Source organism: Parasteatoda tepidariorum, chromosome 1, assembly GCF_982258835.1.
Source record: "Parasteatoda tepidariorum strain Cologne lab strain chromosome 1, Ptep-v5.0, whole genome shotgun sequence".
Taxonomy (NCBI): domain Eukaryota; kingdom Metazoa; phylum Arthropoda; class Arachnida; order Araneae; family Theridiidae; genus Parasteatoda; species Parasteatoda tepidariorum.
In genome coordinates, this window is record NC_141755.1 from 71,815,561 (window position 1) to 71,834,260 (window position 18,700).

General features: G+C 31.4%; 1 protein-coding gene across 1 annotated transcript in view; it reads left to right on the plus strand.

Moving 5' to 3' along the window:
- LOC107445370 (uncharacterized) overlaps nt 1–18,700 on the plus strand; it is a 34,629-nt gene that overhangs the window by 15,022 nt on the left and 907 nt on the right. Inside the window, exons 5-13 of the mRNA XM_043039903.3 lie at nt 1,507–1,715; nt 3,055–3,153; nt 5,325–5,442; nt 8,943–9,000; nt 10,215–10,272; nt 10,931–10,957; nt 13,143–13,166; nt 15,447–15,481; nt 17,277–17,352. Of these exons, the coding sequence (XP_042895837.3) occupies nt 1,507–1,715; nt 3,055–3,153; nt 5,325–5,442; nt 8,943–9,000; nt 10,215–10,272; nt 10,931–10,957; nt 13,143–13,166; nt 15,447–15,481; nt 17,277–17,352 (704 nt within the window). The remainder of the gene's footprint in view (nt 1–1,506; nt 1,716–3,054; nt 3,154–5,324; nt 5,443–8,942; nt 9,001–10,214; nt 10,273–10,930; nt 10,958–13,142; nt 13,167–15,446; nt 15,482–17,276; nt 17,353–18,700) is intronic.

Sequence of the window (18,700 nt, forward strand, 5' to 3'; positions counted from 1 at the left end):
CCATCTGAAGTGTCCCGTAAATATTGCGACAAACTTCTGTTGGAGGAAGGGCGAATTTGATTAATAATTGATTAATATTGCAGAGGAGCTCTTTACCGGGAAATGTCGTGGTAAGCTGCTAGAGGCGCTTTTCTACTTTGAATTGCTTCCTCGTATTCTAAAAGACAGGTACTTTTAATTATCAATATAAATAAAGCAGAATGTTTATATGTACGCGTTTAAGTATGTACCTCATGCAAATCCGTAATTCATTACCTATCCACACCAAATTTGGTTTATACACATTCGAAAACAGGACGGACTTAACTGTCCACCTTAAAACTTTTTCTGGCGATCGGTTCACTTGCTACATTCTAGAGAAAAGAGTTTCTACAGGATTTCATGAGTATTTTATAATATGATATATTTTATTGCTTATAGCTTTATTTAATTAAGAAATGATTTTCATTGGACAAGTTTTTACCGATTATTTATTTTTGGTTTGACATCGGTGATTAGGATTTTGAATGGTCTACGAAAAAATGGGCTCATTTTACTATTTAAACATGTTACCAACTTAAATTAATAAATGTCAAAATCAAGAAGCTGTGGTATCGCATGAGATAGAGAGTTTGCTTTCTAATGAAGTGATATATATATATATATATATATATATATATATATATATATATATATATATATATATATATATATATATATATATATATATATATATATATATATATATATATATATATATATATATATATATATATATATATATATATATATATATATATATATATATATATATATATATATATATATATATATATATATATATGTGTGTGTGTGTGTGTGTGTGTGTGTGTGTAACATAAAAAGCTTCTATTATTCTTTTTATGTTAGTTTCTTTGCTATAAAACAACTCCTACTTTATTACTAATTAATTATTCAAGTCGAACTGCTCACTTTTAAAAGCCACATCCTGTTTCCAAATCTATTTTTAGCCAAAGTATGCATAAATTTAAATAAAAACATTCTTCCCTTTTAAGCTACGTGGGAATCACTCGAGCTAGTTCTTAAACCAATAGTAATCCCTGGGACTTCTCGTTTCCCCTCAAATATAACAAAATAGAGGGAAATTCCTTTGCTACTTTCCCTAGGATAAAAACTTAAGCACACAGTTTTGGAGTGCGAATTTGAGCTCCGCCTTTGCTAGAAAATGTCTTAAATATACTATGTGAAGCTAATAAAATATTTTTTGCCTTCCAACTGCTATCTGCGTGGCCTAACAACACTCACCATGACTGCTACCCTTTCATATATATATATATATATATATATATATATATATATATATATATATATATATATATATATATATATATATATATATATATATATATATATATATATATATATATATATATATATATATATATATATATATATATATATATATATATATATATATACATATATATATATATATACTCAAGTAAATTCAAAATAATAATTTTTCAGTGATGCATCTTCATTTTCAACTCAACACTACTCAACGTCCTGAGCCAATTCCAAAGGAAAAAGAGCCACCCAAATACGAACCCAAACACAACTTACCTGATTCCCCTTCCATCCAAATGGGAGTCCATTCTCCGTACTTTTTACCAAGTCCATTTCTTGACGGCTACAATTACATCGGAGGTCGAGCTTACGACATCCGGGTTTCAATGGTAAGTCCAATTCATTCCTTACTTTAATATTCACACAAGGAAACATGTAGCTATAGTGTTAGTTTTTGACAAAGAAGTGGCAACCAAGCATTGAGTAGAGATTTTTCTTTCTCGAAGGACCCGATTCATTTCCAATGGTACAGATAAAAGGGCAATTTCATCAGAAGAATAGTACACAGAACATAGAACATACAACGCAGAACATAGAACACAGAACATAGAACACAGAAAACATAACATAGAGCACAAAAGAGACAGCCCCTGACCACTCGGCAACGATCCACAAATTATTGCAAATCTGATACTTGAGAATGGATCAGATGGACCCCATCTATTACCTATTTTAGATTACTAACCCTACATAGACGGCTATTAACTACTTTAAGGCTGTAGGAGTGTATAAGTGTTTTATGGCTAGGGGAGACCCACAAATCGATCATCATCTTATGTTTCAGCCATTTTTGGTTAACAGATAGATTCTGAGATATTCTAATAGCGAGGGTATTTTCGCATTTTTGATTATTGGCTTTGTTATTAGAGAAATGCTTATCTGGGCGAACGCACTGGACATTCCAGGTATTTGTACTGAAGCAGTGCTGGAGTGTCTATTTCACTGAGCTAGTTTGTTATTACAAAGATCCAGGATGAAACGGAACCTTTTTTAAACAAGAAAGTGCTTACATTTTTGCAATGAATTTGTAAGAAGGACTGAAATGATTTCTCATTGGTTCCATATTCTCCGATCTGAAGTATTAGCTCGAATTAGTAAAAAAAAAGATATTTAAAATTGACACATAGAATTGTGAAAGAAAATAACATTGAATAAATGAAACATTAATGCTAAAACAAAATTTATATTTAAAAAAGATATAAAGCTAATCACAAATAGCTAATCAACATAAACCTATACATAAGGATATATGAAATGTACAAAGGGATGATCACAAGATTTATACACACTTGGACAAAACCGGTTCAAAGTTGAACCATAATAAAGGTTCCTTGAACCATACTATTGTCCAAATATTCCGAAACCATAGCAAGGTACTGAATCGAACCATATTTCAATTCGGTTGGAACCGTGCTATCGTGTAATTATGTTAAAAAATATTAGTTAGTATTGAAATATGGTTTCACTTGGATCTGTATTAAATTAACCGCAAATATAAATCATATCATAGTAAAACGTGATCCGAAATTCCTAACAGATCACATTTTTGAAATAAATAAAAGACGAAATTAGTTAGCAATGTAAACAATGAATGCAGGGAAAAAATTTTAAAACAAATTACTTAGTCAAGGGTGCATAGATAAATTGTTTATACAATTTTTATTCCAGAGGGAAAAGCATCTGCTCCCAGCTCCATATCAGACAAACTGTACGGATTACATGCGTTTGTGGAGAGAACGTGATGGTAAAGCTCCTATAGATCAAATGGTAAGAATACTATTCACGTTACGAAATGTTTACCTCATTGCCATTGCATATTACTCCTTTATATTAAAACGAACTTTTACTACTACATGCCAATTTATTTAGTTCTAACAAAAGTTAAAATATCATCATCCTCAGTGCCTCAAAAGCCATTGTTTGACCCTGACTTGTACAAAAAATTTCATTCGAATCGATCTTTTGTTGCCAATTTTTTTGCCTTTTAACGATTAAAATTTTTAGTTATCTTGATCTATTTGAGAACTGCCATTCCCTAGTATACAAGTAAAATATTTTTCTTTCAGTCAATATATTTTATTAGATAACTTGTTTATTTATTTCTTTGAATTTTAATGAACTTAATAATATCTCTATAAGAACCGTGATGGCTCAGGGGATAGAGTGTTGGCTTTCCAAGCAAGTGATCTGGGTTCGAAGTCCAGTGATGGCAGGTAGATACAAATTCTGCATCTGGTTTGCAAAAACCACAGTGCTGACGTAAAATATCTTCAGTGGTAGACGGTAGTTCCCTTGTTGTTTAAAAATTGTATCTACTTTTATCCACACATTTATTGTGTGGTAGCTTTTCATAACTTGTACCCCAACGTTATTCGTTTTTAAGTGTATATGTATTTTAATTCCTTTCATTAATTGCTATTGATGGTACCGAAAATTTGTTACAAAACCATTGTTTTTATTTTTTTTAAAATATATCTCCTAATGGAAACTACTCTATAACAAAAAAATCGACGCACCAAGAAGCAATCATCCGATTGCTTTGAAATTTCGTATGCATGAATGTTTTGAACAGTTCAGGCTGGAATGATGCCGACTGGGGACGTATAGTCTTTAGCGACGAATCCCGCTTCCAACTGTGTCCTGACGATCATCGAAGACGTGTTTGGAGACGCACAGGGCAGAGGGGGGATCCTGCCTTCACTATTGCACGCCTCACCGGCCCTCAACAAGGCCTTATGGTTTGGGGTGCCATTTCCTTTGCAACCGGGCCTTTTTGGTCGTCATTGGAAGTACACTTACTGCACGGCGGTACGTCGACGACATCCTAAGACCTGTTTTGCTACCGTTCCTTTTGAAGCGCCCTGGGCTGGTTTTTCAGCAGGGCAATGCCAGACCACATACGGCACGTGCTGCTATGAACTGTCTGCAAGCTTGTCAAACTTCTCCTTGGCCTGCCAGATCACCAGATCTCTCTCCCATCGAGCATGTCTGGGATATGATGGGAAGGCGATTGCATCTGGCACGGAATGTTGATGACCTCGTTCGACAATTGGATCGAATTTGGCAGGAAATACCACAAGATACCATCCGGGAGCTTTATCGGTCTATGCCATGCCGTGTAGAAGCTTGTATCCAGGCTAGAGGCGGGTCAACACCTTATTGAACCTGTTACTGTAACTCTGTAATAAATTATTCAATTGTTCTGAACTTTTCATCATTTACTATTCTGTACATTGTCTTCCTATCCACCAATTTTCGTTTCAATCGGACAACTTCTTCTTGGTGCGTCGATTTTTTTGTGATAGAGTGTATTTTGTCATACGTGTTGGAGTTGAGAAAACATATAAGAATTCTGTACGTCGTCTTTTTATTCCTCATTTATTACTGAGTCATTTCATTTTATTCATAGTCATTTTATTCCTCCATGAGGGCTAATTTGTTTCTGTACTTGAGCAAGGAAGTTCCCTTGTCTTCTAGGCTGGTATCAAAATTACTAGGTTATGGAATTGAACTTTTATAAATGTAAATCAGAAATAAATCGGATGTTTATGGCCGGTTATAAAATGGAATAAAAATAAAATAAAAAATAAAAGAAAACTAAGTCATTGAAATCATGAATCATCAAAGTCTCAAACCATCTGCTGCTATGGAAACACGAATAGCGCATTTCAGGGAGGGTAGCTTCTCTTCACTCTAGGGCTAACACAATAGACCGAAAAAAAATATTCCCTTTCTCTCGCCGACCAGAGCCAAAAACTGTCCACACCTCTACTTGAAATAGTTATACCTCGTTACCATAGTCACCGCCACTGATCTAAACGAATGGCTAGGGGAGTACTTACTTAAGACAAACTATGCGCAAAACTGCTGCCTTTCGAATAATTTATGTTGCAATGCGTTAAAAAATGTTTTTTCTTCTCTTTGTGAATTCTAAATAGGGTATCCTTCAGGAATGTAGAATGAATAAAACAATTGAAGAACGAGGTTGCATTCCAATCGATTTGGACTACCCCGAGAATTCTTATAACATATGTACGACTTGTAATAACTGCACAGGTAAGAGATTTTTAATGCATATTCCATGTATAGTGTTGTAATGCAGTAAAAGAATGTTGAATGTAGTAAAAAAACGTATGAGTATTTTAAATTTCTTTAGATCATATTTTCATATTTTAATTTTCATACTAAGATAAATATGAATAATTTATAAGCCTGGCCTAATGGATTATTGTTGTGAAAAATTAAGTTTTTCTTGTTTTAACTCACACTTTAGCATCCAAATTGAGTCTCGGTGCTGCCATCTAGTGTGGCAGAAACTAGACGTCCAAATTAACATGACCAACGGTATCTCACCCATTGAGGTGGTCCTGAAAGAATGGATACCACTTCTGGAGAATGCACTAGGTCTACTCATCGGGAAGACTGATTGTGCAGCTCATTGGAAATAAAATAAAAATTAATTTTTTTTTTTTTAACTCTCATGTTAGTGTGTTTTAGGTAATTGTGATGAGGAATTACGGAGGTCCCGTTTGGCGATGGTTTAGTCAAAAACTTATTTGAAGGAGCTCGTTTTAGTTTATTTATTTATTTATTTTTTTTACTAATAACAATTTTTTAAATTAGTATATGAGCAATTCTACAAATAAACACCAATTAGGCGGCCTGAAAAAAATAAAAAAAAATTTTGTGGGGCACACTATTTCCACGCGAATTTTTTTCTTTTTTACACCCTAAAAAGGGACGAAAAAATCGTGAACATGAAATTTTTTCTTTGTGACATACTTTAAATGTGACATACTCTTTCTGACATATTCAGATAAATCTGAGCCATTTATTCAGATAAAACGATTTTTACATAATTATTATACTCTCTGAAATGTATTTGTAGAGATTTCATACTATAAGATTATATTTTAGTATAAAAATTGGCGTTTATTTGTAGAATTGCTCATATCGTCGCCTTGAAACTAAACCGTGGTAACTCAAAAAAGCAAGTTTTTCAGTAGAGCAATTTCTAACTTTCCGCGCTGATGCTAATCGCGCCAATGCGATAACGATTTATCTGCTCTCTAAATTAATTTTATGGAACTAGGAAGATAACACTTTGTTTCTCTAAAAGGGTAATTTTTTTTACACAAAATGACCCAATTATCTCACTTTTCGATTTTTTTGAGCTACTACGGTTTAGTTTCAAAGCGACGATATGAGCAATTCTACAAATAAACGTAAATTAGGCAGCCAAACAAAAATTGAATTTTTTTTTTTGAGAGGGGGGGGGGCACGCTATTTCTACATGAATTTTCTTCTTTTAACACCCTAAAAAAGCAAGAAAAAATATTAAACATGAAATTTTTTCTTTGTGACATACTTTAGATGACAAAATACCAATTTTAAATTTTTCCCGATTTTTTCAATTTAGGAACTTTGATTAAATTTTTTTATTTTTGTTTTTTATACTAAAACATAATCATATAGTACGAAATCTCCATAAATACATGTTAGAGAGACATTATAATAATATTATATTTATGTAAAAATCGTTTTATCTGAATAAATGACTCAGATTTATCTGAGTATGTCAGAAAGAGCATGTCACATTTAAAGTATGTCACAAAGAAAAATTTCCATGTTCACGATTTTTTCTTGCCTTTTTAGGGTGTAAAAAAGAAGAAAATTCATGTAGAAATAGTGTGCCCCCCTCCCCAAATTTTTTATTTTCTTCCCGCTTAATTGGCGTTTATCTGTAGAATTGCTCATATCTGTTACTATAATGGTTCAAATGCGGTTTCATGACAATTAGTGACAAAACTATTAATTACTGCAAAGAAAGAAAAAAAGAATTTGTTGTATACTATTACTGTGCCAGTCTGAATAATGTTTTTGCATATACATTGATTAAATCTTTCAAATTCGTTAAACTTGAAATTTTATCAAAATTTTAAAAGAATTTAATTATCGAAAATAGTAAAATAATTTTTAAATTTCAAATTTTATTAAAGATTCAAACTAACATTTTTTTTAAATATATGTTTATAAAGCTACATATATATGTTATAACGCTTATAGGTGTTAATTATTGATGCAAAAAATTTAAAGTTTTAAAGTATTGAATTCTTTTAACACAATGAGAAACCCAATTAAACAGAAAGAAGTTGTTGTATTTTCTAATTACATTTAGTCAAGCCAAGCATTCGGCCTTTTGCGAATTATGTCAGTAGTGGCTCGCCATTTGTTTGAAAAAAGAGCACCGCAAGAGTGTAATCACGCCTCAGTTCAGAACCCCTGGGATAGATGACTACACCACCCATTCGTGATTCCATTTCCACAATTTAGACATAGATATGAAGGAGAAGGAAATTTCCAGCAGATCTCTGTAGGGGATAGTGGGATCAATTGTAACATTTTTTTACTTAACTATTTTTAACTAACAAAAAATCCAATATGTTATTAGTATTAATTGACAGACGAGTAAAGTAGACTATCCTCTACTAGAAAAAAAATACCTTATTTTAAAAGTTATTATATTAGTTATTAACAATTTTCGACAGTCTTGCACTTGTTACAATTGTCCCCACTCACGGGGTCAATTGTAACAGTTCATAAATTCAACTAAAACATTAATTATACATATTATCATAGTTGTGATATATTTTTTTATTGATCAAAATGGTAGTGATATTTTAGGAGTAAAAATAATAATGGGCAGAGACCTAAAGGGTTAAACTTTTAACTTTAAGGGGTTAAAAATTTTAATTTATGCTGTGAAAGGTGACAAATAAAATAATGCACATGCAGCATAATATAAATGATATAGGAAACTATTGGTGGTTCTTAAAGAGTTAAGTAATGAATTGTAAACATTAGATTATTTATTTTCAGCTGTTACAATCGTCCCTTTACTTATTGTTACAATCGTCCCCAAGACGCCATTTCAGCTTCATTTGTTAAAAACAATGCTAGTTAATTAACAAAACTAATTTTTTTATTGGAATGTTAATTAAGGTTTCCACTTACACATTCGGTTAATATTTTTTATTTGTTTAAACAAAAATTACTTTGTTACAATATAATATTCTAATACTAAAAGAAGTACTTACGTAGCGTGAAAATATCTTTTGTGATGTAACTCTTTCAAAAGTACATAAAAATGGTTGCCAGAAGGGGTGTACATGTAGATTTATTAATTACACCTTGTGCGCCACCTAGGAACCAAATCTAAAACCCGACCCTCGAAATTTATGCTCTGTAACAATCGTACCCTGTTACAATTGACCCCACTCTCCCCTACCCATGGGGTTACTCGGTGATCGAACGCAGGACCTTCCTTTTCACAGATTTTACGAGTACGCAGATCGCATGTGCTCGGTACTGAAATAAGGGACTTTTTAATAGCATTTGTAAAACAAAAATTATTTTTTAAATATAATTTAATCACGGATTTTTTTTACAAAAAGTTGCATTTTTAGTTGGGGGAAAAAAGATCCATTTAGCATTTGCTTTAAAAATGAAGAAAATGTTTCCTAAATTCCTACTAAATACCGTCTTGATTCTTTTAGATGGGTCATCTACACATGACTGCCTTAGTTTGGCTGAGAGTTTTACTCAACCTTGCGAGTAAGTATTTTAAAGTTAAGTAACTAAGGTTCTGAAACTTTCAAATTTTAAGTCGGAGCACTAAAGTGATTTTAACGGAAAAGAAAAAGTGGTTTTTTAATTATAATGTACCAAGCATGGATGGATGATTACTGGGCTGCCGGGTAGCGATTTTCCAATCCAGAAACTTTTAACAAACCGCACTTCTGTTCGGCATATACTTAAACAACAAAAAACTGACTCTTGACTTCTTTATTTTAGGTAATACATTTTAAAAGAAATAAAAAAATTATAATAAATAATTTAAAAAATTAAACAATAATTAAAAAAATTAAACAATAATTTAAAAAAATAAACAATAATTAAACAAATTAATTAAAAAAATTAATTAAAGAATTTATTAAAAAAATTTATTAATAAAAGAATTAAATAATTAATAAAAAAATAATTGCAACTAACTAAAGTCAAGAGGAAAAATCTCCAAAAAAGGACCGAATCTTTAAAGGCCGCTGGGTTATAAATTAGCTGCTGGGAAAGTGTGAAATCTCCCGGTTCGCCACTTTTAGTCTTTTTTTATTATTTTTTTTAAAAATCCTTTATCATTCCTTGAAGAGTTTGTCATCACTATTGGCTGTGTTAATGAACACAATTAATAAGTTAATGGAACATTAGTTGTCTTTATGAAATCTGAATGTTCATTTGGAATGTATTTAGATATTACACAACGTTTTCTAATATCCCTGTCATATTTTCAGAATTTAATTTTAAAAGTAACTCAGCACTAGATTTTTTTCCTTTTCTTTTTTACAACTCTGTAATCTATTTTAAAAAAATCTCCCGTTGATTTAAGTGATATTTATCGAGTAAAGTTCAGTTTGCTTTAGTATACGTACTTTATTTTTTATTGAACTAAATAAGAGCGGCGATCCCGCAAAATGTTACTAAGTATGATGCTCGATATTAAAAAAAATCGTTTAAGACCCGCTGCCGTCACCTCTGTTTTTTTCAACTCTTTGTTACATTTTATTTTGCTGTGTGTAGAAAATTGTACAGGGAGTAAAATGAAATAAAATTAACTGTTATGGAGAATTATCAAAATATGTGAGTTGCTCTGTAGCTCACATAAATGCAACTAAAGGGTTGAAAATAGACTCGTTGTAAGAGTTATTTTTATATGAGAACGTAAGGTGCGAAAATCTTTTAAAATATATTTAATTTGTGATTTTTTTTCACAGTTCACTTTCTTACTCAACAATAAGAGAAGACAAGACCATAACGGTATATCAAGAAATAGTAAGTTGAAATTCATTGCCTAGATAAACATAATTTATAGCTCCAAATGGAATAAAACAAACTCAAAATCGGCAGATGATTCCTTTGAAATACAGATATACGATAGAAATTACGAATACAAACAAATACCAAAATTTGAACTCAATATAACTCTTTGGCAAATCATACTTCTGTCTTTAATAAAAGACAAACCCTACAAACAAATAATTGTGCTAATTCAGCGTTATTACGAAATGGAACATATTAATTGCGTATTTTGAAGTTTAGAATTTTTTTTTTCATTTTCGAAATTATCTTACTATTATTAATCTGTATTATTAATCTGCCCACCGTCAAAAACCATACACATAGGAACATATTATTCAAACGTAGTTTGAATAATTATATCGGAGAATTTTTCATGATAATCAAACTCTTGAAAATCAGATTCATTTAATAAAAATATGGGACTTAAAAACAGTATTAAAACATATTTTTGTATTAAAAGAACATTTCATCTAGTATTTTCTTCATAAAAACATAAATTAGTTAAACAGTAACTTTACCAGGTTTACTCAGTGTTTCTTATTATTATTATTGTATTAAATAACCTAAGTGATGTATGATTTAAAGGGGTAACTATGTGCACTGATATCATTTTAAATGCCTTTTTTTTTAGAACACTGTTTTTCTTCGTAGAAAAGAAGTGAGTATGCTAACAACTTTATTCGTTTCTAATTCGTTTTCATTGTTTAAAAATCTTAAATGTATACATAAATTTTGTAGTAAGTAAATTTAGATGTTTAAGCATTGAATTTTATAATTAGAAAATTTTGATGTTTTTACAGTGCTGGAAAAAAAGTATAAAGCCGAGAAAAAATTCGCCAAATATGAAGCATTACTGCTTTGGCTGAATATGTAGGGGAGAGTGGGGTCAATTGTAACAGTTTTTACTTAACTATTTTTAACTAACAAAAAATACAATATATTATTAGTATTAATTGACAGACGAGTAAAGTAGACTATCCTCTACTGAAAAAAAAAACCTTATTTTAAATGTTATTATATTAGTTATTAAGAATTTTTGACAGTCGTGCACTTGTTACAATTGTCCCCCCTTACGTGGTCAATTGTAACAGTTCATAAATTCAACTAAAACATAGTTAATTATACATATTATCATAGTTGTGATATATTTTTTTATTGATCAGAATAGTAGTGATATTTTAGGAGTAAAAATAATAATGAGCAGAGACCTAAAGGTTTAAACTTTTAACTTTAAGGGGTTAAAAATTTTAATTTATGCTGTGAAAGGTGACAAATTAAATAATGCACATGCAACATAATATAAATGATATAGGAAACTATTGGTGGTTTTTAAAGAGTTAAGTAATGGTTTGTAAATATTAGAATATTTATTTTCAGCTGTTACAATCGTCCCTTTACTTATTGTTACATTCGTCCCCAAGACGCCATTTCAGCTTCATTTGTTAAAAACAATGCTAGTTAATTAACAAAACTAATATTTTTTTTGAAATATTAATTAAGGTGTCCACTTACATATTCGGTTAATAATTTTTATTTGTTTAAGCAAAATTACTTTGTTTCAATATAATATTCTAATACCAAAAAAAGTATTTACGTAGCGTGAAAATATCTTTTGTGATGTAACTCTTTCAAAAGTACATAAAAATGGTTGCCAGCAGCGGTGTACATGTAGATTTATTAAATACACCTTGTGGGTCACCTAGGAACCAAATCTAGAACCCGACACTCGAAATTTTTGCTCTGTTACAATCGTATCCTGTTACAATTGACCCCACTCTCCCCTACCTTTATTTTCTACTTGTAAATGTGAAGCCTAATTGCTTTGTATAGCAATTAAATTTTTAATTTTTTAAATTTTTTTTAAACTACAGAAAAATTTACATAATTATTGAAAAACAACTTGGAGAAAAAGAATAAAGTCGATACTAACTACGTCATTGTCAGGCATAAGACATATACGAGAAAGTGGTTTGCTCCAGTAAAAGAAGCAAATCCGAATTGTATAAAAGCAGATTTTGTTAATTTGCACTCGCAGTACATAAATATTATTATAGCCCAGATAACTTTATGCAAATGATTTATTTTAATTCTACAAAAAAAGTGGGAGTTTCTTATGAGGAACCACTCTTAAAATTAACAATAAGGTGTATTATTTCAATACGAACTACTCAAAGGGAGAAAAATAAAATAATAATTCAATAAAAATCAATTTCATTCATTCTCTTTGGTGAATGAAAAAACCTTCCCCAGACCTTGCTCTCAATGCCATTGAATAAAGTGGATAGATATTAGCCTCTTAATAATTTATGCAATTGATAATTCTTACAATTAAATCAAATCCAGATATAAATGAAAATAATTTTCCATTTTTGCAAAGAAAAAAAATACATTTCAAGTTTAAATAAAATTGATCACATACAAACTCGTTCAAAGCTAAAAATATCAAGTATAATTTAGAAAAAAATGTACCAAAATAGCACCAGTAGCATTTAATCATAACGAAAATATCTCTCCTAACTTTGAATAGGTGCATAGATTGTTTTTACGCTTCCTGACTACGACTTTGCAATAATTTTAAGCATTTATTAAAATTACTGTAGAAAAATACTTTATTTTAAAAAATAAACAATGTGCTGTTCTTTTCATACTGTATTATCTGTGAGTCTCCTTTCTCACTGCTTGAGTTTTGATCGAATATGCAAATGTAAATTTTGGAAAAACCGCACTATTTCACAAAATTTATTCTAAAATTGCAGCATTTTGATGTATAAAAAATTTCCATAACCTTAGAATTAAAAAAGAAATTGTATGAAAAATAATTTTTTCTTTAATTTTCTCCTTAGGGAACACGAATCAGACTAAAAGAAGTAAGTACTTATATTTATATTATAAAATTCCATTAGTTACATTAAGAAAAATTATTAGAATTAAAACAAACTAAATTATAACATTCTGAAAAGGCCTTCAAGAGAGTTATCTATATTATTAAAAAGAAGAATTTTTACGCTCCTCGTATAGCTCCTGAACTGTTTTTGCAAGCGTCCTGAAATTTGAACAACAGGAATTTCAACCTGATCAAAATTTCAATTACATCCTATCCTTTTTAATTAATCTATAGATGATTTTATATTTTCTTTCTCTTTTCAAATGTATTTTTCAGATAATATCATGCATACTGGCCTATGTACGTATATTAACATTTAACTCCTTCCTTCTCGCTCCCGTGAAAATGACGGGGTGAGGTTTCGCCCTCTATTTCTCGCTCCCGTGATATTGACGAGCTGGAGTGTTCAGTAGTAACGTGCCAATAAGAATAAAACTAATTCATTTCTTTCGTCCGGAAAACATTTTATTTCTCATTTTACACGCCAGATGGCAGTACCAGGATATTTCTAAGGTAATTGTAGATAGTTAGTTTATTTTGAACTAGATGCCAGCACTAATCAAATGCGTAATACAAATACAAAAGCCAAAGAAATAGGCACTTTTATGACCGTTTTCTTGAAAATTAACCGATCGTTAAGGGGTCAATTATTTTTTATTTGTTTTGTCAGGTAAATGTAATAATCAACGTGGATAGCATATAAGGACTACGCCATTGAATTTGCAATTCTAATACTATCTGAAAGCCAGTTTTTTGTGTATTTATTATTGTTCGTTTGTTTATTTATTATTAAAATGAAAGACGATTTTTTTTGTAGTAAAAATTTTTTTTATTGAATTTTATCCTACCCCTTCTGGTTCAATACATTTTGCCATCTTTCTGGCAGTGGCATGATTCCTAACTTCTTTTTGTGGTATTCTGTTCTGTGACATTTCGGAAATCGTATTCAACTTGTTTATTTATAAAATAAACTGATTGAATCGAACTGCGTCGACGCCTCTTTATGGATATCAATATAACATATCTTCTCTGACAAATAGACGTTCAAGTATTATACAGTATTACAAACGCATTGGTGAAAAGCTATTTTCATATGGCAGCAACATTATCTCAAATGTGTTGTTGTTACTTATGTCACTTACCAATACTGGCAAGGTTTCTTGGGAAATCAGGCGAAGTTTTAAGGCAGATAGTGCGTTTCTTGTTTATATGGCCAAGAATACGAATTCAGTCACTCTTTACGAATTCGGTCACACATGCGTCACAGCCCGATTTAATAGGGGATTCAATCATACTCCATCCATTCATCCACAAATCGCAATTTTGACCTGATTCAGGAAACGATAAATCTCCAATTCAGTACCCCCAGAGGTATTAATTTGTTATGGGAACTTAAAGGTCTTTGTAACCCCAAGAGATTTACCGCGCAACAATCACCATTTAATACACGAGAATTCATGATCATTTAATGCACGAGCCCATATTTACTTGGAATTAACAGCAACCGAGCATGATCCCAATAATTTAGATGATTATACGATCGTGTCAATAACTTCAGCTTTACAAACCAAGTTTAAGAAAAGAGCTTCAAATTATCATAATCGTAATAACTTCATACAGTTAAATTATTTTTAAACTAAATCTCGAGGAAATTATCTATGATCAAGAAAATAATAATTATAATTAGTTCTTATTTCAGGCTGTTTTTCATAGGCTCTGTGGTCGCATGAAATGATGCTTTTTTTACCAATAATATGCTATTTTCATAACTGATAGGAGTTTGCAATAGTTACTCATGATCGTTAGGTCAAGTTTAGACGATCTTTAGCCAACGCCATCTATATTATCTGGAAATGATGCAAAACGTCAGCATGGAGAAGAATCGCAATTTTGAGTAAATAAAAAGCGTATGTGGGCTCATTTTTTAATATTTGGAAACTTACTCAAATGCTGCATTATCTGGCATTGTTTTTGACAATTTTTATCTACGTGGAAAAAATATCGCCAAATTGGCGATTTTTAAGAAAGTTTAACTACTTTTAAAATATTTATTTATTTGACCGTTCTGAGGCTAAGATATTTATTTACAGCAAGATACAGTTTAAATTTGATGCTTTTCTTCAAGTGCAAGGCACTTCAACTGTTTTTACTTTCCTTGGAGGATGAGCTTAGAAAAACCTTATTAATAAAAAAAATTAACACAAGGAACTTTATTTAAAACTAGTCTAGAATTCTAACTTATTCATGTCGTTGTTTTTTTCAGTATGATTGTGCTGAGAACAGAGTTTGGAGACCAGAGTAAGTATCAATGCATTATTTTTATGCATAATGTTTTGTTAAAAAGAGTAAATAGAGAAACTTTTAATCAAACAATGAAAGAAGAAATTTTGCAGAAACAATGAGCTTTTACTCTAAAATGTATCGTCGAATATAGATCATGTTGTTGTTGCTTACGTCACTTGCCAATGCCAGCAAGCATGCTTAAAATCAAGCGAATTTTTAAGGCAGAGGGCACGTTTCTCTTTTTTTCAGTGACTCCATCGATGGCCAAGAATACTACTTCAGCCGCACACACGTCACAGCCCGTTTTAAAGGGGGGGGGCACCCAATCATCCTCCATTCATTCATCTACTGATCGAAATTTTGACCTGAACCAGAGAACGATCAATCTCCAATTCAGCACAGCCAGGTGTATTGATTTGTTATGGAAACTTGGAGGGCTTTGTGACCCCGACAGATTTAAGGTGTACCAGTCAACATTTAATACACGGGGATTCTTCAGTTGGAGGGATTCGAACTCACGTTCCCCCAGACGCGATCTCAATGTCCTACTAACCAGGCTATCCCGCCCATTTAGATCATAAAGATAGAATGTTCACTACCAAGGGTCATTATTCCGTGGTAATGCTCAGCATACTTTATATTCATTAAAATGGTTTTAGTTGTGTTTTATGCAATCAATCTATTTTTATGGGTACTAATAAGACAATATTGTAATTTTTTTTTTTTTTAAATTTAGGAGGGTGATCTTATTCAAGGAGGGTGATCTTATTTAATTCGGTGAGCTTATTAAAAAAATAACACTGTTTTCAGACCCCTGTTTTCAGACGCTCCCTAACCCCCCAAGATTGTTATGCAATATTTCGAGGCATACATCGTAAGCTATGCATATTCAGCTCGCAATAAGCTGAACACATTTGAAATGTGTTCTAGCGTAATTTTTTTTTATAACCGCCGTTGATCAGACGACCCAATTTCGGGTTTATGACTACCAAAATTCGACTCCGTAGCCTTGCAATTTCCTTTGATTTGAATAAAGGCTTTCAGAGACAAAAGGTGAATTTTGCCAAAATTAAAAATAGCATTAATACGTTGAGCATCACGTTAATCAGCGGGGACTGGCACAAAACTTTCGGCTTTGGGAAGCGTCAATCATTGGTGATGGACACTGAACTTAACCTTTCGGACGCGTCAGTCATTGGTGAATGAACTATACTTTTTGTTGAAACAGCGTCTGCCATGGGTGACAGACAGTGTAAAATATGATATAAAACTGAAAAATTTACATTGTTTTTAAGTAAATACAGAAAATTAATTTAAAACTTACTTAATTTTTGTTTTTTTTACAAATAAAACTTAGATTTATTTCAAACTGTTGCTTTACATTGTTATGTCCTGATGCGAATGCTTTAAAGCAGCTTGCAGATCGCATGGCGCTAAACGTGTTAGAGGGTTTAACCTTTTACTCGTCCTTCAGGCAGAACTATTGGAAGCAAATTGTTCAGATTGTCGCTTTTTATTCCATGCTTTCAGTGTCGATCATATAAATCCATTAAAAAAGATTGCATATTTATTCAAATAAAATAAACTTTTCCAAGAAGTGCGCACTATTAATGCTTAAAAATTAATAACACAGTTGACAGGCATGCGCACTTTCAAAATTTACAAACAGAAGGGTCAGGGATTTTGTCAAAAATAGTAATTTAGACTACTCAGATGTACAAAAATATTCGCTAAAAATATTATTTGATTTGATAACAATAAAGCAGTTTATTAAAAATTTGAAACTAATAGTTTCTTTGTTTTTTAACAGGTGTGGATCGATAGATATAGACGTACTGTTTGACCGGTTCGAAATTTCGAACTTGACATACAAACCTAAATTTGAGGTATATTCTTTCAATTATTTGTATACACACATTAAGCTTGATTATACTAAAACAAGATATCCTCTAACTTATGGTAAACGTGCATTCTTAAACTCAAGAAAAGCAAAATTAACTGTCACCACCGGCCACAAGGCAACTAAAAACATGTCGACCAGTCGCAATTTATTGCCACTTTTTGCGACGAAACTGCACTGCATATATATTTTATTGCATTTTTCAAATTAATTTTAAAATATTAATAATATTTCACAATCTTCTGGAAACTAAGCTACTTCATGCAAGATTCTTAAGGTTTTTCTTCATTTTAAAAATGATCCTTGCACTGTTTTCCATATATTTAGAAATGCATTTCACTATCAATGCCAATAATTTTTGTTTTAATTGTTTAAAATTGCAGCTGGTAAATGGCGCTTCGCAATATTTTCGAATTTTGCCCTAACATCCAAGTTTATGAAATGAAATAAAGATTTATTTACACGCTAAGAACAATTGAAATGTTATCACATAACCTTACAGAAAACTCGTTAGTAAACTTTACATATATTAAAGTATTTTTCAGTTAATTTGAGTTTGAAGAGCTGTTCGATCGTTTTCCAGTCACTTTAATGCAAATCAACCTAACTCAAACCTCAAACATCTCACATCTCTGCATCAATTAATTTCAATTTTTTTTCTTTCTCTAAGAAGTTTTCTGGAGGTTTTTCGGGGAAAGATTCGATTTTTCTAATGCATCATTCTTACAAAGATTATTATATGTATTTAAACATTTAAACACGTACATATTTCCGTAGCTATTCGCAGATGGAAAAAAAATTTATATTTTATATATTTATCTTAATTAAAAATCGCTGATGTTTCTAGTTTGGTCATATCCTTTTAAAAAGAATATGTTTTATTTCAGGAATGCTGCGCAACCGTTATTTTGTTTTATTTCTCCATAGAAAAGTTCGGAATTTTGATTTTTTTTTTCTTTCAGTTCAGTAACAATAGTTCAAAAATCGTAAAAATCCAGAAAAAAGAGGCAAATTATTAAACATAGTTGGTGATAGAAAGTCATAAGACCTCACGCTTTCGCTTATGACGGAAGGAAGAAAGGGATTCAGTGAGCAGTAAAAGATGCTGTTGTTGTTGTTCATTTACGTCGCACTAGAGCTGCACAATGGGCTATTGGCGACGGTCTGGGAAGCATCCCTGAAGATGATCCGAAGACATGCCATCACAATTTTGATCCTCTGCAGAGGGGATGGCCCCCCGCTTCGGTAGCTCGACGACCTGCACGTGAAGTCAAGCACTTCACGGTAGAACAGCTTAACGAGGACCTCGGCCCCTACGCAGACTGATCCAAGTG